Raw genomic sequence first — 26554 nt, forward strand, 5'->3', positions numbered from 1 at the left:
TTTTGGTTGCAATATAACGAGAGAAAGCTGCTTCATACATGCAAGTTGTCGCAATGGGCATAATATGTTTCAATGCTCTTTTTGTTAATTCCAGGTACTCATGCAATAGGTTTGCCCAGAAAGGAAGGAGAAAGTCCTTGTTGTATTTAGTTTTCAAAATAAGGTCAGTTGAAATGTCAATTAGCTGTTCTTTTACATTCACTGGCAGATTCTGCTTCACCACATTATCTGCATCCATGAATGGGTTGCGTAACCATGTCAGAGGGTCTGACTGCTTTGGAAAACTTTCTTGTAAATTATCATTTAAAACACCCTTTACTGGGCCTGTCATTGCCTTTGCACCATCAGTGCAGACAGTTATGCACAGGTCCTGCCTAAGATAATTTTTGGTGAAGAAAGTGTCCAAGATCTTAAATATGTCCTCACCTCTTGTTGTTTTGATAGCTTGGCAAAACAGCAGATCTTTGTGCACAGACTCATCTGAAACATATCGTACAAACACAAGGAGGATAGCTATACATGCAAAGTCTGTAGATTCATCAAGTTGAATGGCGAAGCTCACACGACTTTTTAACTGATTTATTAACACTTTCACAATTTTCTGCCATCTCTTTGATTCTGAGTGATAGCGTGTCATTTGAAGAGTACAGTGTCAAGAACCTAGCTATGTTTCTCTCCTAACATACAGGAAATCACATCTTGCATGCATGGTTTCAGTAAAGATTCTGCAATCGTATGAGCGTCACCAACCTTAGCAATGTGGTAACTTACATGGTATGAGGCTTCAAGTGCATTTCTATTGTCTTGGTAAGCAAATTTCTTGATGGAAGCAATACTCCCTTTTAACTGATCTTGTTTTTTTATGAAATAATCACTGCATTTGTTAACAAGCTGTGGGTGCTTAGTTTCAAGGTGCCTCCTCAATTTTGCAGGATTCAAACTACTATTAGCCAAAACTTGATTATATTCAACACACTGTCCATCAGGAGCATTTTCATCTCCAGCTGACATAAAACAAAATTTTAAGTAACTCGTCAAAGGTAGCTCTTGAATCTTGAGTCAAAGAAGTACAGGTATGTGGTTTATGTAGGGATCCTGTTACATCACTAGCTGCACCTGTCTGTTCAACACGCTCCTACACTCAGTAGAATAAGCAGATGTATTGTGTGTATCATCTTGCACCTTTGGCCTTAAGGTGTGGTATTTCAACCAGCTTTCAATCTTAGAAATTTAATTATACAGTAAACAACACAGGAATGCTGCAAAACACACGGGTAATGACGCCCAGTGTAACAATATACCCATGAAAGGTCTTCCCGGGTTCCATTGAACACAGTTTGAGAACCACTGACTTAGTGTTAGACTCATCCATTTTCACATTGATGCAATTCACTTGTCTGCTAACTTTCATTTTTTGTTATAAATAGTTTTCTGGATCGGGTCCCGTGTCAGCCGGTGAAAAAGTCCATTCAGCACTTATTTCTAGGTAATTCCGTTGCAAGGGGGGGGGTCGATCATTCGTTTCGTTCACATGTCCTTCATTGTGTTTTGTGTACGTTTTTCCAATGCGGCGCTCTCCTGAAGTTTTGACTAGGGTCTTTTCATCTTATGTTTTCCCTTCCCCTGTTTCAGCTTTTCACGTAGGCTAATAAGCCTCTTGTTTAAGCTGAAATAGCGAGGGATCTCGTGTAGCTTCCCTCTCCCTATTTCGGCTTTTCGCTTACGCTAATAAGCCTCTTGGTTAAGCTGGGATAGCGAGGGACATCACGTAGCCTACCCTAGTTTGGTCATTTCTTAAGGTTAGTTTCCAGTTATTGGTTATGTCAACACACCCTTACCCCTTCCCCCTCCCGAGTGCTCTCTCTCCCCTTGATTTGTTTTCAGTCTTGTTAACTTATCAAGGCTTGGGAGCATTCCTTTCCTTTTAGCCTATAGCCTGTGTCCCCTTCCTCTGCATTGTTTGGCCTGTCCTTGGTACGGTCTCTGACTTTACCAGCCTATACCCCCTCCTGGGACTGCTGGTGGCCGGGAGAGCTTCCCCCTCTCCCGTCCACCATCTTTGGCCTTCTTTGCCTCCCCTCCCCCTTTTCTGACCATGGAGGTTGTTCCTCTCCCTCTCCTGCTTCTCTCACGCTTGCTGGGTAGCTGTCTCAGTCAGCGAGTGGACGTGAGGACCCGGAGCGCCCGGATTGTGCATTCCCACTCTCTGGTCGCTTCTTTACGGTTCTTCCTCCTGGTCTTTTCATCCCTCCCCTCCGTACATCATCTCCGGCGTGTCGTTTAATTTGGCGACACTCCGGTTTAGTCCTATTCTCTAGTGTTTTCCACCTGACTGTCTTCGTGTCCGGACCTTTGACGTTCCCTTCCTTTAGCTAACCACTGTCTGTTATCGAGGCGCATTCCTTGCTTCCCGCTCCGGCGGTTCTAGTGTTTACCGGTCTTCCGTTATCGCTAGTTTCAGAATTTCATTCTTAGTTGCCGGGAATGCGCCTACTCCGGACAGTTTTAACCTTCCCATTTTATTTTGTGTCCGTCACTTACTTTTAAGGCATGTTACTCCGGCTAGTTCCGGTATATTTATTACATTTATTATATTTATTTTGTATGAGATTTTATTTTAATCCTGTTACCTTCCGGATCATTCCGGCTGGTCTCACGGTTTTATTTTATATACTAATGTGTTGCTCCGGCACACTACTCCGGCACCTTACACGGTGTACTCATAATCTCATACTTTTACAGGTGGTACGCTGCCAAGAACAGGGGTGCTCTGCAGCCCTCCACCAGGCCAGCGGCCACAAAGTTTGTCGGTCCCACTCCGGATGTGCGGTCCACGTAGGGGATCTCATTGTTTGGCACCCTGACGGATGTGATGTTTGCTACGCTCTTTACGAGCAAGCTATCGATGATTCGGTAGGTTGTCATGCATCTTTCCTTTTTAGCCAAACTGTATTTTATACGTATTACCGATTTCCCCCGCCTTCGGTAAACCGCAATAATGTTTTTCTTCCGGCAGGCTGACCGCAAGTCTCATGATGCTTCGCTCCAGGCCCTTAAAGTCTGGGTTAGCGGCTTCGGACGCAACGTAGGAGCTGGCAATCCATATATACTCTCGAAGGACATTTGCAATGTCCTTTTTCCCGGCGCTTGGATCACAGCTTCAGTCACCGACGATGTTGCTGCTCCATTGATTGCCGGGATTCGGGAGTTGACCCAGCCCTCTCCAGACGGTTCGGCCCTGAGCGGTGGCGTTTCGGAAGACGCGGCGGATCTTGACCTTGGCCTTGAATCTCCAACCATTGTCCCGGAGCATCAAGCAGGTAAGGGGGTAAGTGAGGCAGGTTCTTCACTGTTTAGCTCTCCTTCTTCCACCGTTTCCTCTTTTAAAGGTTTCTCTAAATCCTCATACCTTACGGGCATGTCTGGATCTATTGTCCCGAAGGTGAAGTCTGTCAGGAAGAAAACCTTACCTACTCCAGCAGGTCGATCTGAGGTCCCTCCGGCGGCGGCACGGGCGGCGAGCCCCGTTCCGTCGACGAGTACAGCCTCCCCCTCCGGGTCACAAGCAGAGTCTCAGTCGCGTCAAGTGGTTCCCCCTCCTCCTGCTTTGGATACGGTCCCTTTCTTCGAGCATTTCCTTGAGAGAATCGACGCGAGATTTGAGAGAATCAACGCGAGGGTAGACAGCAAGCTGTCTGGTCTTGCTAATTCTTTTCAGTCTCTTTCGGAGAAGGTGGAATCACAACAGGAATTCATCCAAGGACTGGCCGACGGCAGATCTCGTTCTAGGTCTCATTCTGTTCCTGACCCTTCCACTCTCCCTCCCTTCGATCTGGGGAATCCTTGGCGTCTGGCCCTTTATGCTCCCGAGTACGAAGGTACTCTCACCATAGAGGGTTTGGGCACAAGGAGAGTGGAAGAGTTGGAATTCTATCCTCCGGACCTGACATCCCCCTACACAGGTTTCGCCAGGCTGAAGGGGGAGGTTTAGAACAGGTCTGATAAAGTCCCTAAGGAGACCGTTATCTATCCTAGGGGCCAAGCCCAGTTGTCTTTGATGAGGACTCTTACTGAGTGGCAAGCGGAGAACACTAAGCTTACACCAGCCAAGGGAGTGTTCACTATGTTCACTCTAAGTGATGTTCTCCTTCCTCCTTGTACTTCGAAAGTGGCCTCTCTGACTAGTCAGGCTTGCTTTGAAGGTAAACCCCTCCCTCATCTCCAGGAGACGGACCCGACATCTCTCGTCTTTCCCGGGGGCACCGAATTCTGGAAGGGAGCCCCTAATATGTTTACGGTGACTCGGCTTGACCCAGACTGCGCTTCTGATCTGTTCAGTGAGCAGCTCCCTAAGATCCCGGAGTCGCTCCTGAAAGCAGAGGCTGATACTAAGGATAGGCTCGCCAGGTCTTTGAACTCTTTGACTTTAGCAGAAGCAATTTCTTTGGTCTATAGGGAAGATTCTTTGTTCCAGGTCTTTACGAAATCTCTCTTGGTGAGTTTTCAACAAGACCTGTTTGACTTTATGACTGCCCGACTGGCCTGCCGGAAGCATATCTTTTCAGCAGCCACAGTTCGGCATGAACCAAATAAGCTTCTGAAGAGTTCTATCTGGGGAGCTAATCTTTTCCCACAAGAAGAAGTTGACGCAGTCTTATCTGAGGCGGCTAGGGTCAATCAGAGTCTCAGTTCTCGTTGGGGTCTGCCCTATAAACGGAAGCAGTCTGATCTTGCCGGGCCTTCCCCAAAGTCCAGCAAGAAATTTAAACATTTCAAACGCCTCCCGGCTCAGTCCTTCGTCCAGGTTCCCTTACAAGATCAGCCTTCAACCTCTTCCTCCCAACCTCCGCCTCAGTATGTCCTGGTGAACCCGGCGCATCAGTCTCTGGCTGCCCCCTCCTACGTCTCCTCCCCAGCTTTCAATCCTACATATGAAAGTCAGGGGAAATTTCGCTCTAGGCAGTCAACCAGAGGCAACAAGCCCCGTGGCTATGTTAGGGGAAGAGGAGCCCCCCGCTCCTCTCCCAGGAACAGAGGAGGTAGAGGCTCCAGAGGGGGGAAGCAAACACAGGACCGATGACATACATCCTGTGGGCGGGAGGCTGTACCATTTTCGGGCCCGGTGGACCTTCTGTCCCTGGGCTCAGAGTATAGTTTCCAAGGGCCTAGGTTGGAGTTGGATCGACGGTCCCCCTCCACCAGTCAAGTTTTATCAGGCTACGACCAAGGATCTCGAGGACTTTGTGGAAGATCTTCTACAGAAACAGGCTATAAGGAAAGTGAGGACTCTGAAGTTCCAAGGCAGGCTCTTCAGTGTTCCCAAGAAGGGTTCCGACAAGCGGAGAGTAATTCTGGACTTGTCCCGTCTGAATTCCTACATTCGTTGCGACAAGTTTCGGATGCTTACAGTCTCCCAAGTTCGGACCCTACTGCCCCGTGGAGCCGTAACCACCTCTCTAGATCTTTCCGACGCCTATTATCACGTCCCAGTTGCGAGAAGGTTCTCCCCCTTTCTGGGGTTCAGGCTCGGAAGGCAGGCATATTCCTTCAAGGTGATGCCTTTCGGCCTCAACATAGCCCCAAGGATTTTTACCAAGTTGACAGACACGGTCGTACAACAACTCCGGTCTCAAGGGATTACGCTGGCCGCGTATCTAGACGACTGGATCATCTGGGCATCCAGCGTCGAGGAATGCTGGAGGGTTACATCCATGGTGGTCGACTTTCTAGAATCTTTGGGCTTTCGTGTAAACAGGGAGAAGTCCCGCCTGGTTCCGAGCAGTTGTTTTCAATGGCTAGGAATCCAGTGGGATCTAATTCTCACAAGCTCTCTCTTCCTCCTCCCAAGAGGAAAGAGATAGCCAGAGCAACCAGACAGTTTCTCAAGTCCAAACAAGCCTCTCGACGGGCCCAAGAAAGAGTTTTGGGCTCCCTTCAGTTCGCTTCAGTGACAGATCTGTTGCTGAAGGTAAAACTGAAAGATATCAACAGAGTGTGGCGGAGTCGAGCAAATATCAGCCTCAGAGACAAGGTGTCTCTGATTCCTCCCATCTTGAAAAAGAGACTCCGGCCTTGGTCGACTGTCAAGAGCCTGTCCAAGTCAGTCCCCCTGCAATTTCCTCCTCCGGCGTTGGTTATCCACACAGACGCCTCCCTAAGCGGGTGGGGAGGATATTCTCAACACCAAGAAGTGCAGGGGACTTGGTCCCCCATGTTCCGCCAGTTCCATATAAACGTTCTGGAGGCCATGGCGGTCTTCCTTACTTTGAAGAAGCTTCTTCCCCCCAAGAAGATTCATATAAGGCTGGTTCTGGACAGCGCCACGATAGTCCACTGCATAAACAGGGAGGTTCAAAATCCAGCCGGATCAACCAGGTAATGATTGCACTTTTCTCCTTGGCGTGCAAGAACAAGTGGCACCTGTCTGCCACTCATCTTGCAGGGGTCCGGAACGTTGTGACGGATTCTCTATCAAGGACAACTCCCCTCGAGTCGGAGTGGTCCCTAGACAGGGCCTCGTTCAATTGGATCTGCAACCAAGTTCCGGGCCTGGAGGTAGATTTGTTCGCAACCAAGCTCAACAACAAGCTTCCTCATTACGTACCTCCCAACCTGGACCCTCAAGCTCTTTTCACGGACGCAATGTCATTGGATTGGAACAGGTGGAAGAAGATTTATCTGTTCCCTCCAGTAAACTTGTTGTTAAAGGTCCTTCACAAACTCAGGACATTCAAGGGTCAAGTAGCTCTAGTGGCTCCCTACTGGCCAAAGAGCAGCTGGTTTCCACTTCTGCTGGAACTGAAACTTCGCCACATCCAAATCCCCAGTCCGAAACTAACACAAGTAGTACAAACTCAGACTGTGTCAGCTTCCTCAAAAATTCAAAATGCCCTGGCTTTGTGGACTTTATGAAATTTGCGGCTCAAAGGGATGCTAACGTTGATCCTGTCAATACCATGTTCTTGGAATCAGATAAGCGGGTCTCCACTCTTCGGCAGTACAACTCAGCAATTAAGAAGCTAGCACTCTTTTTGAAAGAATCTGAGGCTACAGTAATGACCATAAATTTGGCAGTCTCCTTTTTTAGATCACTGTTTGAGAAGGGTTTAGCCTCTAGTACTGTTACTACAGTCAAGTCGGCTTTACAAAAAGTATTTTTGTATGGTTTCAAAATTGACCTCACAGATCCTTACTTTTCTTCCATCCCTAAGGCCTGTGCACGACTGAGACCAGTAATCCGTCCACATACGGTTTCCTGGTTTTTGAATGACGTGTTGAAGTTAGCCTCAGATATTGATAATCAGTCTTGTCCTTACCTTTCCTTATTGAGGAAAACGTTGTTCTTAGTTAGCCTAGCTTCGGGTGCTAGAATTTCAGAGCTGTCTGCACTCTCTAGGGAACCCAACCATGTCGACTTCCTTCCATCAGGGGAGGTTTTGCTGATTCCTCACCCTAAATTCCTAGCCAAAAATGAAGATCCGCAGAATAGGTGGTCGCCTTGGAAAATTCTCCCCCTTCCTCAAGACCTGTCCCTGTGTCCAGTTCATACATTGAGGGCGTATTTAGACAGGTCCTCTCACATCTCATCTGGGCCTCTCTTTATCAGGGAAGGGGGGGGTAATATCTCTATGTCTGCTATTAGACAACAAATCCTTTACTTTATCAAGCAGGCTAATCCTGACTCAGTCCCAAGAGTTCATGATATTAGAGCTGTGGCCACCTCCATTAACTACTTCCATTACATGAATTTCACGGATCTTACCAAATACACTGGTTGGAAGTCACCCTTGGTTTTCAAACGTCACTATTTGAAATCCTTAGAAGCCCTTAAATTCTCAGCAGTCGCGGCAGGGAACGTTGTCCCTCCCTCTGGTACCCTTTCTGATTCCTAGTCAATTCTTCCTCCACTGCCTCAGTTATCCCCTTACAGTCATTTCAGTCAGGCGTGCCTTGACTTTCTCACCTGACCGTGTTATCTGTATATTTGTCTAATTGACACATTTATGTTATAATGTTTTCAATTTTGTATAGTTATTTTGTTTAAGTATATTTTTTATATTGTCATGTTAATTTTAAGCTCCCATCAGTTTCATTTGTACATTATTTGTTATTATTGCTAGCAATTAAAATTTTTTGGTGGACCTTTGGTCTTCTGTTCCCCTTACATTTTGTTATCTCTTGCAGTTTAAGAATGGTATTTATTTCTCTGTTAATTTTCACCGGCTGACATGGGACCCGATCCAGAAAGGGATTTTGACAAAGAAAAATCTATTTCTGGAGGGGACCGTGTCACCCGGTGACCCACCTCTGTCATGTGCCGTGTCCCCCCATAGTAAACATCATTCTGGTGGGGTGTTGCTTTCATGGAATGCGGCTAGCGGTAATTTGTGTACTGTCCTTGAGTGGTGCATGGGTTTGTAACGGCACCTCTCTGTGGGACTTTGACTTTGGGATCTCTATAGGATAAGGTTCCGTGTTTTTATAGTTCACCCTTTTCCATACACGACTCCATCTAATGGAGCTCGCTCTGGGGTAGTAACTCCAGCATTTCATTTAGCTTTCTCTGGTATCTAGCAACGGAATTACCTAGAAATAAGTGCTGAATGGACTTTTCACCGGGTGACACGGTCCCTCTCCAGAAATAGATTTTTCCTTTGTCAAAATCCCTTTTATGAAAGGTACAATATAATTATGAAATACAGCACTGTATCTAGATTTATGTGCCAATACAATTTTCAATCTAAAATATCCCTAATTTCAGGAAACAAATGAACAGATAAAAGTTCTATAGTAGTTGAAAAGTGTTCTTAATAAATACACAGATAACAAGACAAATTGCAAAACAAAAGAAATATTCTGACTCTACAGTAAGTATAGCACTCACCATTCCTCGAGATCGTGTTTTTTCATCCAGTATGTCAGTCATGATGGAATATGCAAGAGATACATTCCCTTTTGTTGTACCTCCTATGATTCTTGCCATAATAAATAGTGGAAAACTGGAAGCCATGGCCCACATAGCATAAGATAATGCTATTCCCACCTACAAAAGAAAAAAATGACATTTTTATAATACGGTAAAATAAAGTTTCATATATGCTTAACAAGTAATTACATAGCTATAGTTTCCAACTAGTTTGGCAGCTGAAATCTGAGAATTCGTGGTAGCGGTTCTTTTGTTTTGGTGTAGGTAGATAGTCCTGCCTACTTTCGGGAAAGAGAGGAACAACTCAGCAAAGCACTTCAATTTGTTTGTGCCTAAATGACCATGCAAGGGGAGGAGGGTGGGCTCCCATTCTGTATTACTTGGTAAGTGATGTATGTATAAAATTTTATTTTATTATAAAAATGTCATTTTTATATAAGTAACTTACCAAGTAATTACGTAGCTGATTCCTACACTGACAAGAGGTGGGATGCATGGATATCTTCTACTCCAAAACATTAGTAAATGCAATGAATTTGAGAATAGGAAAATTTGCTAGTATTGAGACAATATTTGTTGTATCCTTACCTGTTAAGACAGCTGCTGCTGGAAGGTACAGAGTTCCCGGTTATCGACGGGAGTTCCGTTCCCGACAGCATGATGATAACTGAAAATCGCCAATAAGTGGGGATCAGCGCCAATAACCAGGGATCAGTGCCAATAACCAGGGATCGGCACATATCGGTGCCAAAAATCCAGTTATCGTTGTCACTAGACAAGTAACGTAAAACCGGATCGCTGATAACTGATGCCACCGATAACCAGGGACTGCCTGTACTGCCTCTGGTTGGCGCTCATCTTAACTCCAGCAGCGCGGCAGTAAAGCCAAGAGTCGCCTGCTACATAAGTGGGAGCTTTAATCGAAGGGCCATTCCGATCGCTAGTAAAGCATACAAAATTTGCCCCTGACCTGGGCGCAGTACCATCAAAAAGACAACCAGATAAACCAAACTTATTGCCTACACCAAAGATTAAAACACCATCACCCCTCCAATAAAAAACAAAACTGGCAGGTATCCAAGCACATAGTACCCCCAGACTCCCCAAAAACTCAATGACCTAAAACAAGACGAAGAGAATTAGGTTGGAATGGACACTTCCTACCCTTCCTCCCCCAATACCATGCCAACCACCTATGACGGACCTAGGGTACTCCAATTATTAAAAATGGTTTCCACTTCTTTTAGGTAATGGGAAGCAAACACTGACTTGCACTTCCAATAAGTCGTCTGGCGAATGGAAGAGAGGGACAGTTGTGCTTAAAAGTTAATGATGTGGCTACAGTTCTAATATCATGAGCTCTAGCTTTATGAATAGGAAGAAGTTGTTCTTCAATCTGAGAATGTGCTTCACAAGTGAGGTCCCTTAGAAAGAAAGAAAGGGCATTCTTTGTAGGGGGCTGTGAAGGGTCTGTGACCGAACATCATAGTTTACTGGCAGGACCCCTTATTCTCTAAGCCTTACTGGACAAAGCACTCTCTCTCTCTTCATCCTCCAAACCAAGCACTTCCACTAAACTCTTTATACAAAAAGAATGAGGCCAAGGTTTAGAAGGAGTCTCGTTCTTTGTACAAAACCCCAGCGTACAGGAGCAAACCGCATCTCCTTGAGCGAATCCAACTCTCTCGTCAATCGCCTATATCTCAATGACTCTCTTAACAGTGGCTAAGGCTACCAGGAAGAGGGTCTTCTTCATAAGATTCCTAAGGGATATGAAATTAAGAGGTTCAAAGAAAGAGCTAGAGAGCCATTTCAGAACCACATCTAGGTTCCAAGATATTGTACTGGTTGTGAATCTCTTGTCATACACTTATCGAATGATCTAATAAGATCGGAAATATCCTGGTTGGCACAAAAGTCCAGGTCCCTATGTCAGAACGCCAAGCTAAGCATGGACCTGTAACCTTTAATTGTGGAGAGGGACAAACCTCTGGTGGTCCTGGGATACAACAGGAAATCAGCGATTTCCGTTAAAGACGTCTAAGTCGACGAGATGTCATTGGTTCTGCACCAAATGCGGAATATGGACCACTTATGTTGACACACGTTGGTGGATGACTGGCATCTGCATCTCTCAATAGAGTCCGCAACTGCCTTTGAAAATCCCTTAGCTCTTGAGTAATTTCTGTAACCTGTCAGTGCTAGATTTGACAACCCTAGATGGAACAGTCTGAAGTGGGGTTGTCTGAGCAGATTGCATTTTTGTGGTAGAAGCCTTGGAAAGTCTACCAACATCTCCAGAAGATCTGGGAACCATTCCCTTAAGGGGCCAGAATGGGGCTATTAGTGTCATCGACACATTTTGATGTGACCGGAACTTATTCGGGACTTCTCTTATCATCCCAAACAGTGGGAAGGTATACAGATGTTTGTCTGGCCAGTCCTGTAACATGGCATCTGTCGCCCATGCCAAGGGGTCTGGAACTGGTGAACAAAAAAGAGGTAGACAATGATTTTTGGAAGTCGCGAAGAAATACAAAGTCGCAGTTCCCCACAGTCTCCAAAGATCCAGGCAAACCTGTGGATCTAAAATCCACTCCTTGGGAATTACTTGATCGCGCCTGCTTAGCTGGTCTGCCAGGACATTCAGTCTGCCCTGGATGAATCTCGTTACTAATTTCATCCAATTCTGGCTTGCCCAAAACAGAAGATCCCTTAGTACCTTGCAAAGGGAGAAGGAATGCGTTCCCCCTTGCTTGATTATGCAAGATAGCACTATGTTATTGTCCGAATGGACTGCAACGGTCTTCCCAGAAACTTCCAAGGCAAAGGCTTGCAATCCCAGATGAATTGCCTTTAACTCTTTCACATTTATGTGAAACCTCTGTTGAACTGGTGATCACCTCCCAGAGACCTCTTTGTCTCCTAGGAGAGCTCCCCAGCCTAAAGTGTGTGATGCGTCTGTATAAAAGCTTAGGTCTGGATTCTGGATGAGAAGAGACTTCCCTGACTTCCCTTCCAGCAGTCTGTCTTCTGACTTCCACCAGAGCAGGTTCTTCTTTATTTTGGGAGTTACAGGGAACACGTACGAGTCTGGGTGCCATTTCCTGTCCCAGCTGGCTCAAAAAAAAAAACTTAAAAACTCTCATGTGCAGCCTTCCCATGGATATAAATTGCTCTATGGAGGCCAGAGTTCCTAGGAGACTCATCCACCTGTTGGCAGAGCAAGTCTGGAGAGAGAGAAACTTGTCTACAGTTTTCAGACAAGATTCCACTCTCTTGGGGGATGGAAAAGCCCGAAAAGCTAGAGTTCAGCACCATCCCCAAATAACCAGTTGGGATTTCTGATGGTTGATAAGCTAACCTAGATTGTTGACTAGGCAAAGGGTCTTGCGAAGGTCCTCCGTGCATTGATCCTTCGTTAGGGAGTGAAGGGGCCAATCGTTGATGGCCTGAAGATGGAGCCATCCTGCCAGGGGAGCGAGAACACGAGTAAAAACCCGAGGGGCCGTTGATAACCCGAAACATAGGGCTCAAAACTGGAAGACTCGGTCCTGGAAAATGAATCTGGGGAACTTCCTCGAATCCAGATGAACAGAGACATGAAAGTACACATCCTGCATATCTATTGAAACCATCCAGTCTCCTTGACGAATGGATGCAAGAATAGAATGATTGGTCTCCATTCTGAACTTCATCTTCTGAACGAAGACATTCAGCGCACTTACGTCCAGGACCGGTCTCCATCCTCCCAATGATTTGGGAACCATGAAGAGGCGATTGTAGAATCCCTTTGACTCTGCATCCTTGACTATCTCTACAGACTTCTTGTTGAGATGGGCGGAAACCTCCTCCGAGAGGGCTGCAAACCTCTCCGAGCCTAGGGAGTAGGCAGTCAAGACAATAGGCTTCTTGGCTGAAGGAGGTTTTTCCCTGAACAGGATAGTGTAGCTCTCCTTGAGGACTTGAATGATCCATTGTTCCACTCCCATTTTGCTCCATTTTTCCCAGAATAGTTGGAGCCTGGCACCCACTGGAGCATGGAGGACCAGGTCTTCATTTTCTTGATGAGGATCTCGATGTGGACTTCTTGACTGTTCGTGATGAAAAACAAACATTTGAATGTGGTCTGGAAGATCTTGTTCTCCCACCATGAAAGGGATGAGACTGTACAGGATAGGCCAACTTCCCAATAAATGAAGGAGGATCCTTAGGACGTCTTGCTGACTGAGACAGAAGGTCCTGGATCGATTTTTTGTGTAGATGAGACACAATGACATTAACCATCAACTGTGGGAACAGAAAATCCTTCACCGAGGGAGAAAAAAGGAGAGCAGACTTCTGTGCTGTAGTCACTCCTTTGGTGGTATATGAACACCATAACTCTCTGTAAAAAGAGAGGCTAGTTCCCTAGAGGTATATCTAACTCCTTTTATGTGTTAGAGAGAACTGCCAGAGCGTCTGAGACGAAGTCCTCTGGGAGAGAGGTACAGTCCTGTATTTGCCATGCCAAGGTGCCCACTGACCAATCCAAGAAACTAATTACTTTGAATACCTTGAAGAGGTTTACATGTAGAATCTCTGCTGAAGAAAACATCACTTTAGCAGATGAAAAAGCCAATCTCCTGGAAGAGTCAATCAAACCAGAGAAGTTCCCCTGGGAGGAGACAGCAGCTCCCAGGGAAGGAGCTTCTCCAGTGGCATAGGAAGAATACCTTCTATGCAAAAGATGGGCAGGAGGAAAGCTAAAAGAAGCCTTCCCTTGCTCTCTCTTGACCACGAGCCAAGCATCTACTTCGCTAAGCGCCTTCCTAGTGGAAGTAGAGAGCACCATCTTTGGCAACCTGTAGTGTTCAATAGGTTGATTACTCATCAAGAAGGTGGATGGAGGAGAAGATGGGGCCACTGGCGAGAAAAAGGCAGGGAAACTCCGTAGTAAAAAATGAAGGAGCGCCGCATAAGCAGAAGGAGTACAATTCTCTTTCACATCCTTATTTGACTCCTCTTCGTCGGACGACACTGGAGAAAGAGATACGTCTGCAGTTGGCTTAGCCACAGAAGGAGGCTTTTTCAAAAAGCCTAAAATGTCATCTAATCTCTGCTGGATGGGAGCCAAAGCTGGGTCCATAATTGAAGAAAAAGTCTGAAGTCCAGGGTTTGGCACCAACTAGACGGGCTGGCACCAAGTCCTTCGAGGAGAGAACTGCACTCTCAGGCGCTAATGGGCGCTCAGAAATCTCCGAACGAACAGGCGCTAATGGGTGCTGGGAAGTTACTTGGCGCTGGGAAATCACTGGGTGCTCCGAAGATACCGACACGTCAGGTGCTAACGGGTGCTCAAGACACTGTAGCCTCCCCAGGTGATACAGAACGGTTACGTCTATGCACCAAAGACGAGCGCTTAGGCGCCAAAACTCGTTGTTTCGAATCTGAGCAAACGGGAGAAAATGTTCTGGATTGTCGCAAAAGCTGCATGAAAGCTCCTGAAGCCCCGTAGTGTGAGACTTCTTACTGGGCACCTGAGGGGTGTGGAAAACATCCACTGCTGGCCTTTTCAATGGCCTAGATTTATCACTTTTGTGCCACTGGCACCTGACATTGGGGCTAGATGTCTCCGAATGAGAAGAAAGACAATGCACCTCCAAAAAGACGCCTTTCCAATGTCTGTCTGTTGCGCCCTGGGACTTTGCAACAGGGGCAACTGAGGGGCCAACTACCCATGGGCAGACCCCACCGACCTCCCTTGGGCCTTTGGTATGGCTTGTCCCAGGTTCACGGGAGTGTGCCAGGGACCTTTGCCTAGGAGAGTCGGCAGGACAGGCAGCCAGCTCCTCCAACAACGCATCACTTGCACTGGTAACACTACCTTTAACTTAATCCATTAGGGCACAAACTGAAGACCCCAATTGGGCCATACAATTCACAAGTAACTCAAACTTACAGTCAAATCTTGACTCTAGGTTGGCAATGGCATTGGGGTCGGAAGTGTGGGAGCTGGGTAAAGGATCAGGTGGTACAGCAAGATAACTGGGATTCGGGGATAATAGAGAAGCAGAAATAATAGGTACATCAACATTGACAGAAGACTTATCGGATTCCTGGCTAACTGTGGTCTTATTGTCATTCCTAAGAGATGCCATTCTCTTCCTATCCCTCTTTAACTTACATAGATGAGAACTCAAAGTTTTCCACTGTTAAGGGTCCCAGTCTCTGCATTCCTCACACGTTAAAAGTTAGGGAACAGACTTGACCTCTACAATCAGCGCAAATGGTATGCAAGTCATATTTCGCTGAAGTTAACCTCGTATTGCAGCCTTTGCTGCAATAATGAGTGGAAGACGTATTTGCGTCAGACATCGTCAGACAAGTCGGCAACCAAAAGTCAAAGTAAGGAAAAAACTGTCAAATCTTGAAAGAAGTCTTAAGAAAAAACCCTTGGTAGCCAAAAGGCTACCAAGCAAACAGACTTCATCAAATTGATCTCAATCAACACCGGTAACGAAATCCAAATTTAGCCGAGAGCTAAAAACCTCCTTGTCAGCTGGCAGAAACAAATAGAAGTGCTTTACCGAGTTGTTCCTCTCTTTCCTGAAAGTGGGTGGGACTATCTGCCTACACCAAAACAAAAGATTCACTACCAGGAATTTTCAAATCTTAGCTGCCGAACTAGTTAGAAACTATAGCTATGCAATTACTTGGTATGTTACTTACATAAAAATAAGAAATGAAATGTTTCACCTAACTATAAAAGAAATTAATGAGTTTCTTATAAAGCAAAAAATGATTTTTCATCCAAACAAAGTTCTCAAATACAGATTATAGTCGTGATATGTGAATGCCCCAGAAACTTCAGCCTTTTTTTTTTTAAACTGACAGCAGAATAATGATACTAGTAGTATCACATCTGTATCAACTAGATCCTCAGGTCTACAGCAGTTATCTGCCTCACTTTTTATTTAGTCTGTACAGTAACGTTAGCTGCAATGTCAGAGGGGCTGACATAAGGGCACTTATAATATGAGTGGTGGATTTCTACAGAAATTTCAATTTTGCTTTACAGAAAATTTTACTTAGCACATAAGTATCATTTCTTATGGCCTTCATTACCATTTAGGAGATAGGTTCAAGCTGTAAGATGTTGAATGTGACAAGCAGTATTAATGGAGAACTCTTGGGGATTATGATGGATAAAGTGCCCCAGTCTCTAGTCAGAACAGGGATTAAATAAGGAGATCCCCTGTAAAAGTAAAACAGGGCACTGTCATATGTACAGGTGTCAACTGGCTCAGAAGGCACCTATATGACACAGTTGCTAGTAATCCAAGACGATTACATATTTACAAGCGTCATATGTGAAGGGCTGATTATTATTATTATTATTATTATTATTATTATTATTATTATTATTATTATTATTATTATTATTATTAATTATCATTATTATTATATTCAATAGTTTGACCTGGCCAGTGAGTTGACATTCTTAACTGTTATAAGGCTGCAAAAGGCTAAGAAAATTAGTGAGGAAGATGATGATGCAGTTTCCCTAAAGCACTCAACCTAAGATATAACCTGTCCTGGTGCTACCAGCAATGACAAAGAATATGCAATATGCATTGATTCATTTATGGGTTACATTCCTAAGGAATTTACCAAAAGTTCATTGACATCTCTGGGTGCCTTCCTTTACAACAGCATATCACAAAGGTCATATTTAAAAACTAAAGATGTGAAGAGAAACTCTGATTTTGTGGACTAGAGCTCTTACCTGCACAGTTTTGCTTGTTACATTACTATAGGCTCTAAGGCTAGCTTTCTTGAGCCATTAAGAGATCATGTTCCTAGAAATCTGCTTTCCAGAAAACCCTATGGAAAGAAACAATACAATTTCTGGAACCTCTGGTTTTCCTAAAGTAATAGTGAACAGCTCCTACTGTGCATAGACTATCCTCTTTATCTCTATGTAGGAAGCAAGAGAAGCAATGGCAAAGGTTGCTATGGAACAGTCCTGACAGCCTTGAATTCATTTAACCACCATTTGCTAAATACAGTCCTTTAGAACTCACTGTTGCTAAACTATCTCAAAGATGTAGAGGATAGGATAAGATTCAGCAGTAAGGCTTACTGCAAGTGTTTTATACAGAAGCTTGATGAAGTTTCTCAGTTAACAGAAAAAGGACCCAGTTGGGAGTCACAGATGATCTCTGAGGTGCCTCCTCCTCAAAATACTGGATAACTTTTCAAAGTTATACTGAAGAACCCAAAACTAGTCCATGAAGTTCAAAGAGCTTGAAGAGAGACGACCTATAACCATCGGTGGCTAAAACTGAAAACTTACGTCTAAGAAACATGAAAACCTGTTATCCCTTAAACGCCGAACCTCTATTTACAAAAGTGTCTGCCGTATCCCGGTGGCATTCGGGAGTTAGCGCCGAAGCGGAAAAAAAGTTTTTTAAAAAAATCACAGCACGCTTAGTTTTCAAGATTAAGAGTTCATTTTTGGCTCACTTTCTTTGTCATTGCCTGAAGTTTAGTATGCAACCATCAGAAATTAAAAAAAATCATTATCATATATAAATATTGAAATATATGACAGCGCAAAAAAAATTTCATATATATTTGTATACAAATCGCGCTGTGAGCAAAACGGTTAAAGCTAAAGAGTTATTTTTTTTCTTTGTATTGTACACTAAATTGCGATGATTTTGGCATATAACAAATTGTAAAACGATCAAAGCAACACAGAGAAAATATTATCACAAAATGATGCATGAATTCATAACGCTCGGACGTAAAAAAAAGGTTTTTTTTCAAAAATTCACCACAAATCGATATATTGTGCTGGAGACTTCCCGTTTGTTGCAAAATGAAGGTAACTGATTGAATATTACTAGACTGTAAGTGTTTTAGCTTACGATTGCAGTTTTCGACCATTTCGGTCGAGTTAAAATTGACCGAAGGTCGAAGTTTTTCTATTTATCGTGATTTATATGAAAATATTTCAAAACTGATAAAAGCTACAACCATGAGTTATTTTTTGTTGTATTCTACATGAAATTGCACACATTTTCATATATAAAACTTCATGTAACGACTAATATAAAACGGTACAAACATTACGACAAAGTGACGAAAGAATTTCAGAGATGTTCGGCTGAGTAACCGCGCGGACGTAAGGAAAGTTTTTTTCAAAAATTCACCATAAATCGAAATATTGTGCTAGAGACTTCCAATTTGTTGCAAAATGAAGGTAAATGATTGAATATTACTAGAATGTAAGTGTTTTAGCTTACAATTGCGTTTTTCGACCATTTCGGACGAGTCAAAGTTGACCGAAGGTTGAAATTTTGGCACTTATCGTGATTTATATGAAAATATTTCAAAACTGATAAAAGCTACAACCATGAGTTATTTTTGTTGTATTCTACATGAAATTGCACACATTTTCATATATAAAACTTTATGTAACGACTAATATAAAATGGTGCAAACATTACAACAAAGTGACGAAAGAATTTCAGAGATGTTCGGCCAAGTTACCGCGCGCGGACGTAAGGAAAAAGTTTTTTCAAAAATTCACCATAAATCTAAACGGTCGAGTCAAAGTTGACCGATGGTTGAAATTTTGGCACTTATCGTGATTTATATGAAAATATTTCAAAACTGATAAAAGCTACAACTGTGAGTTATTTTTTGTTGTATTCTACATGAAATTGCACACATTTTCATATATGAAACTTTATGTAACGGCTAATATAAAACGGTGCAAACATTACAACAAAGTGATGAAAGAATTTCAGAGATGTTCGGCCAAGTTACCGCGCGCGGACGTAAGGAAAAAGTTTTTTCAAAAATTCACCATAAATCGAATATTGTGCTAGAGACTTCCAATTTCTTCCAAAATGAAGGTAAATGATTGAATATTACTAGAATGTAAGTGTTTTAGCTTACAATTGCGTTTTTCGACCATTTCGGTCGAGTCAAAGTTGACCGAAGGTTGAAATTTTGGCACTTATCGTGATTTATATGAAAATATTTCAAAACTGATAAAAGCTACAACCATGAGTTATTTTTTGTTGTATTCTACATGAAATTGCACACATTTTCATATATAAAACTTTATGTAACGACTAATATAAAACAGTGCAAACATTACGACAAAGTGACGAAAGAATTTCTGAGATGTTCGGCAGAGTTACCGCGCGCGGACATAAGGAAAAAGTTTTTTCTTCAAAAATTCACCATAAATTGAAATATTGTGCTAGAGACTTCCAATTTGTTGCAAACTGAAGGTAAATGATTGAATATTACTAAAATGTAAGAGTTTTAGCCTACAATTTCGTTTTTCGACCATTTCGGTCGAGTCAAAGTTGACCGAAGGTTGAAATTTTGGCACTTATCGTGATTTATATGAAAATATTTCAAAACTGATAAAAGCTACAACCATGAGTTATTTTTTGTTGTATTCTACATGAAATTGCGCACATTTTCATATATAAAACTTTATGTAACGGCTAATATAACGGTGCAAACATTACGACAAAGAGACGAAAGAATTTCCGAGATGTTCGGCCGAGTTACTGCGTGCGGATGTAAGGAAAAAGTTTTTTTCAAAAACTCACCATAAATCGAAATATTGTGCTAGAGACTTCCAATCTGTTGCAAAATGAAGGTAAATGATTGATATTACTAGAATGTAAGACTTTTAGCTTACAATTGCGTTTTTCGACCATTTCGGTCAAGTCAAAGTTGACCGAAGGTTGAAATTTTGGCACTTACCGTGATTTGCATGAAAATATTTCCAAACTGATAAAAGCTACAACCATGGGTTGTTTTTTGTTGTATTTTACATGAAATTGCACACATTTTCATATATAAAACTTTATGTAACGACTAATATAAAACGGTGCAAAAATGACGACAAAATGACGAAAGAATTTCTGAAATTTTCAGCCGAGTTACCGCGTGGACATAAGGAAAAAGTTTTTTCAAAAATTCACCATAAATCGAAATATTGTGCTAGAGACTTCCAATTTGTTGCAAAATGAAGGTAAATGATTGAATATTACTAGAATGTAAGAGTTTTAGCTTACAATTGCATTTTTCGACGTTTCGGTCGAATCAAAGTTGACCGAAGGTTGAAATTTTTTGTAGTCGATGTACGGTACATCCACTCGTCACCCGACAGACAATTTTAGTCGACTTACGATACGTCCAGTCGGCGTTTAAGGGTTATTAGGAAGCTAGAGGCATTGGTTGCATCAATTCCTCTTACTCTACCAACTACAGAACTAGTTCTACTTAACATAGATGACACTGATGGTTAAAAGTCTGCCAGGCCTAGCAATGTCCTAAGCTGATTTTTGCAGAGAACCTTGTACCCCTACGGTTTTGCTTGATAATTTCCATTGTCAAGCTACAACAATTATAGATTCCAGTGGAATGAGATTTTACATAGCTTCTTACAATGACCACTCACAGCTTACAGTAAGCTGCAGCTAACTGCACAAAACTATGGCCTTAGTTTCATCAAGTACTCAATCCACTTTAGAACTGTACACAATATGAAGATAGAAGTTAAATTCTCATTGTTCCAAGTTACTGAATTTCTAGTGAAAAATCATCTCATTATCAATGATCAAACAAAAGCCAATCTACAAGCATAAACTTTCAGTAACACTTGAAATCTTAATTTATTTTGAAAAATGAATATACATACCAGTCAATATTAATAATTAAGAGTAATTATAGAACAACTCTAACATGAATTTTCAACTACTTCCAATCGACCAAAATCAGACTCTCACAATGAAAGAGATACAGTATTTATGTTTCACCAAACTGGATGTATATTGGGCAAACAAGAATGAATATCTAAATGCCAATTTTCTCACTGATAAAATTTAATTCCTACCAAGTCTTATATTTTAGGGTACAAAACTACTGCAGAACCTAATTGTTTAGGGGATCCCTAGAGCTTGCTTCACATGGCTCACTGTTGTTTTCTACCCACAGGTATACCAGTTGCAGTATGACTTACATAACAAACTATGATTGTCACTGAAGGTTCTTTTCACGTCTCTTATGACCAGCTGCATTACTTCCTACCTTTTATTTTTCAGTCACTTGCTCCCTAGCTGTCAAACTTTACCTTCTCCAATTTCAGCTCTCATTCACAAACAAATTCTTCAGGCAAGCCCTATCAGTGTCTAGAAGTGATTTGCTGTCAATCTTCTGAACTTTTCTCACTTCCAGCTGTACTTCAATCAGTGTCTAGAAATTATTTAGAAGTGACTTGTGTCTAGAAATGATTTATAAGTGACTTGTGTGTCTAGAAATTATATGCTGTCAAACTTTCTGAACTATTCTCACTTCCATCTTTACCCCTAATTACAAACAAATCCTTCAGGACAGCCTAGTGGGTATACACAAATGGCTTTATTACTGGTCAAACTACTTGCTATGGCAATGATCTTAATTAAAAAATTGGAAAATAATGTTTTGCTCAGCCATATATTAACTATCAAGCAAACTTTTAATGCTATATACAAATCTGTAAGATCCCACGTGATTGATTCTAAGGTAAGAAGCAAACTCAACGCATTAAACTTCAAAGTTCACAGTTCACATGTAAAGCACTTACCCCATTAGCACTAATGAATAGCTTTCTAGGAAGTACCATCTACATTGTGCCTTGTGAAGCATCCTGGGTAAATAACTTGCAAAGATGATCTTAATCTATTTTATTCAGTAGCCTATCCATCATCTGCAAGTTATGCCTGACTACTTGTAAACATAACGTTATTGAGAGTAAAAGTTGGCCATCACTTTTCTTTGCTATATATACATAATTTGGAGCCTTGCAAAACTATCCATAAGATTCAGTTGTGTGTTAACAATTAAGAATGAAGCTTATGTAAATCAGCTGGCTACTAAGAGTTCTTGTAGTGGCCTCTACGCTTGATAACCTCTGAATAACTGATGTTTTCCAATAAATGAATTGGCTACTAAAGACTTGACAACCTTTGAATAACTGGCATTTAAGAAAAACTAAATTCTGAATACAAGGCTCTGCGCCGTACTTCCATCTGTATTTCTGTAATTAATTGATGCTTCTTATTTGTCTAGAGTTATTTTTCTCACTGATCCCTGTAGGGTCTACTGTTTCTGTTGTACCTATGAAGATAGTATACTAAATGGCACTAAAGGTCTTCATATAATCTAACTCTTTTTTTTTTTTTTTACGTTTTCTATAGCTCCTTCTGCTCTTGTTCAAATTTTCACCTTTCATTTTAAAGTGGATCCTTTGGGCAAGCCCTATGAGTTTAGAAATGTGATTTGTCAACCTAATTTAACAGTTATCTTTGGCAGGATATCCACCCTAGATATTTTCATGTCTCTCTGATATTTCTGCATCAGTTCTCTCTACCAAAAAATCCTCCAGTTTCCACTTTCAATGCAAATGAAGTGAACAAAAAACTGGCTATGGCCAATATGTACTTTATTCATAATTGTGTATGATCTTAAAAATTATGAAATTTTATTATGTAGCATGAATTATGTATGGTGTTTTCTGAACAAGAAAAATACGATACATCATTACTGATATGTTAAAACAAATGGGATGGAAATGGCAAATGATAAGAAAATTATGACAAATGACAGGAAAATGCATACCAGGGTCCCGATAAAGATGGGCTTTCGTCCATACACATCAGATAAAGCCCCAGTTATGGGTGATGACAGGAACTGAAGCAATGAAAATAATGACCCCAAAAGACCTGAAAAATATTAATCTTGCTTAATGTACATTAGTGACTTCACAAGACATTTCAAATAAATGCTAAGTTACATGAAATAACATGCAAATGGGTTACTTCAATATGAAACTATAATTATTTAAAAGTACAAGGCTCACTCCAATTTAAAGGAACTGTAATTATTATGCTCTAACCTCCTCTCCTTCATCACCAATGAATTACAGTTGTCACTCAAAATCAGCAGGGTTTATAGGCACCTACCTCCACGAATTTTAAAATTGACAAATAACTTTTAACTACCCTGAACCCTAAGACTTAATGCAGTGCCTTGCTAGCAAAATACTTCAACAGTCGATTACTTACTAGTAAACAATACAGTATTATACAACAGAGCTTTTACAGATTTTCTATATTTGGATATCCTGTATTTGTAATACAAAAATCATTCACATCGCCTCATAACACATTTTTATAATTTGGTTTCGTTAGAGAGAGACAGGTTTGTGCAGCAAGACATATGCACTACCTGACACTTGTAAGCAAGCATGCAGCACTATTCATTATATACCTTCCCAACTCGCATTTTTTGGAGATGAAGTAGAAAATAAAACCTTGTATACTCGTGTCTCACGCTACTTTTTAAGACCTAATTTTTAGCTTAACTTCTGAAGGTTGCATCATATGCGAAGTAAAAAAATGTACAAGAGTGGATGGGGTAGGGGGATATCAAAGTTGCAGTGCAAAAGGGTCAGCTATATTAATCATCAAGGCATCAGGCTACAATGCACATATTAATACAGTCTTTTCATACAATATACTAAGAAAGGTAATGATGTAACATATGACAATAAATCCTGATAGATACTGATAAAAACAGTGAGCTTCATCTACCACTGCATAAATGTGTAAGGGACTTATTGCACTATATTTTAAATCCATTTTAAATTTTATTTAAAAATTTTTAAAAATTCTGATATAAGGACATATTTAAAGTGTTTTTATTAAGAGAAACATTAAAATACTGTACACAGTGCTATGTATGGTACTTTATTCCTATATGCTATACTTACATTGAACAGTACTACTGTACCTTGATTTAAGACAATTCAGAGTCCCTTACCCTGTTGTAAATCAAGAGATACATCTACTCTACTCAATGAAAAAATTTGTTTTATTAAGAGTCCAGGCATGTAAACAACTAAAAAAATAAAAGTGATATGTGGCAAATTAAGCATATGCTAACTTTCTGTGCAATACGTTATTCCAATCACAAATAATATTGCTGCCAGGCAAGCCTTGATACATGATCAAGGCACAAATAAAATAAAAAGCATTGACACTATTAATGTACAGGACAGATATATAACCTGCAAACAGTTTCAGACTGATGTATATCCCACAAACAGTTTTAGACTGATGTATAACCCACAAACAATTTAGACGTAAAACATAAACAGTTTCAGACTAATGTATAACCCAAACACAGTTTGAGACTGATGTATAACCCACAAACATAACCCACAAACAGTTTCAGTCATGAAAAATCCCTGCCACAATATGGATAAAACTAAGAAAATTAAGAAGCACACAAGATGGTCTAACTAAGAAAAGGGGTAATGAATCGCAGTAATACTCTACTTAGCAGATATCCCTCAATTTCTGGAAAAACAGGATCTTGTTGGTCAGTTCTTGATGAGCAAAAATGGCAAATCCTACTATAATTAGAGTTTTTCATTTGTATAAATACAAAATAAATTGATATGAGCATAAATTATTATCATATGTAATCTCAGGGTAAAAAGAATAACTGATGCAATACAATTAGTGAATAAAAGACATATCTGATTACTCATGGTACCATTATGCTTCAAACTGGATTTCCACAAATGAAAATATGGTATGGAAAAATAAGATGCAAGTACTGCACTGCAAAGGTAAAATAGTCTCAGCAACCATAGGCAATCATGCATTCACATTTGAGACGCAAAGTAAAAGCAAAGAAATCACTTGAATACATGCTGTACAGTTAAATTTGAATAGAGACACATCACTTACCACCAAACAAAACTGAATGAAATTTTGATGGGATTCCAACCACATCCTGGAAAGCAGATACCCAGGAAACTAACTTTGCATATAATCCACTTGAGTCATTCTTGGAGTAGAAATCTAGCAGGGCAGGGAAAAGTGGAAGAATGACAGTAAATCCTAAAAGATCTAGAAGCAGGCTAATGAACATAACAGTCTGTACCCTGGATGAGTCCTGAAATACAAGGTTACACATTACATGTTCTCATAATGCCAATGCAACTAGCAACTACAGTATGATAAATAACATATATACACTTCCTGTTTACTTTTTAAAAATTTGACTGACAGATTAAATTTTTCTAAGATTTCATTTTTATACCTTACAATTGATGTAAACATGCCTCAAACACAAAAAAATCTTTGTGTAATCTGAAAAAAATAACTTTACCAAAAATGGCATAAAAATTGGGGTCTTTCTAGTTTTATCTACTTATATAATTAAAAACCGCCTGTAAGCAGAATGTGGATCAGTCTCAAAAGAAGCCAGAAAATGAAAGCAAGGGTAAACACCAACCCCAGGAGATTTTCTCTGAGGCTTAGAACTGGAAGGCTGAGATGAGTTATGGGTTTGCATAATCAAACACAAAACAAATCACACAAAAAAAGCACTAATGCACAAACACACAGAATAGCACTAATTCATGACACAAAGGGAAAACCAAAAAGGTAAATGAGCAGGAAAACACCAGCTTCTGGAAGGAAGGGCAACAGCACGTCCTTCTACCAAGGCAGTAAGGAAGAAACTGACGCACCACGACAACTCTCAGGTGAAGCAAGGTCGGCTGATACCTTCTCTCTTATCCAACCAATACCCTGTTCTACAATTTTATATGTTTTTACCAGTTTCCAGCTGGCGCTAGAAGATTTTATCCTGACGTTAAGACCTAGGTTTATTCTGCATATGAACAATTCCACAAACATAAAAAAACTTAAGCTTATGAAAGTTATAAACCGTAATAAACTTGATTTCAACCTACTCCAGTTACCAGTGAATCTCCTGTTCCCATATACTCCTTAACTTCTTTGGAAATGATATTTTCATAATAAAATAAATTTTTGAACATACTTACCTGGTAGTTATATATATAGCTTAAGTCCCTGATGTGGCAGAATTTCAAAACTGCGGCAATCGCCGATGGGTAGTCAGGTGTACCACTAGTGCGCCCTCTACCCAGGTACCTTGAACCATTCCAACTGTTCCTCAGATCTTCCATGCCCCTAGTCTCTAGAGGGGAGGAGGGTGGGAATTTAATCATATATAACTACCAGGTAAGTATGTTCAAAAATTTATTTTATTATGAAAATATCATTTTTAAACATCTGACTTACCTGGTAGTTATATATATAGCTGATTGACACCTTTGGTAGAGGGTCAGAGACAGCCAACATCTTTGGAATTTTGCTTAAGGGTTAATAAACCAACTTAAGGTTCTTACCTGGTTTAAGGAAGCTGACTTCAATGAACTCCCCCTCATTATGTCTGCTTTCCTTAAGAGGTCCAGCGATCCACTCAGGGGGCTGAAGACCTCTAGAAGCTGCCAACCGGTGTACCAACCTCTATGTGACAGACAACCTATAATACCCTTGTTCCGGGCGCTGCCAAGGAACAAACTGATTACCTGACTAAAATCAATGATTGCGGAAGATTGTGTCCAATCTCCACAAACAACCATAACATTACAACTATTCCAAGGCAAGAATCAAGGGCATCGATTTATGGGATTGCAGGGGTAGTCCCTTCTCCCACTACTGAGTTAGCTGCTATAAATGGTCCCAG

At 41.3% G+C, this 26554-nt stretch overlaps 1 protein-coding gene across 3 annotated transcripts in view; it reads right to left on the bottom strand.

Annotated features, from left to right (window-relative positions):
- rtet (major facilitator superfamily domain-containing protein rtet) overlaps positions 1-26554 on the bottom strand; it is an 85858-nt gene that overhangs the window by 28643 nt on the left and 30661 nt on the right. For all 3 annotated transcript variants that reach the window (XM_067083473.1, XM_067083474.1, XM_067083475.1), the window contains exons 3-5: positions 24742-24949; positions 22604-22707; positions 8885-9043 (exon numbers count right to left, since the gene is read on the bottom strand). In XM_067083473.1, coding sequence (XP_066939574.1) covers positions 8885-9043; positions 22604-22707; positions 24742-24949 — 471 coding nt within the window. The remainder of the gene's footprint in view (positions 1-8884; positions 9044-22603; positions 22708-24741; positions 24950-26554) is intronic.

The sequence above is a fragment of the Macrobrachium rosenbergii genome, chromosome 40 (genome assembly GCF_040412425.1).
Source record: "Macrobrachium rosenbergii isolate ZJJX-2024 chromosome 40, ASM4041242v1, whole genome shotgun sequence".
Lineage (NCBI taxonomy): Eukaryota > Metazoa > Arthropoda > Malacostraca > Decapoda > Palaemonidae > Macrobrachium > Macrobrachium rosenbergii.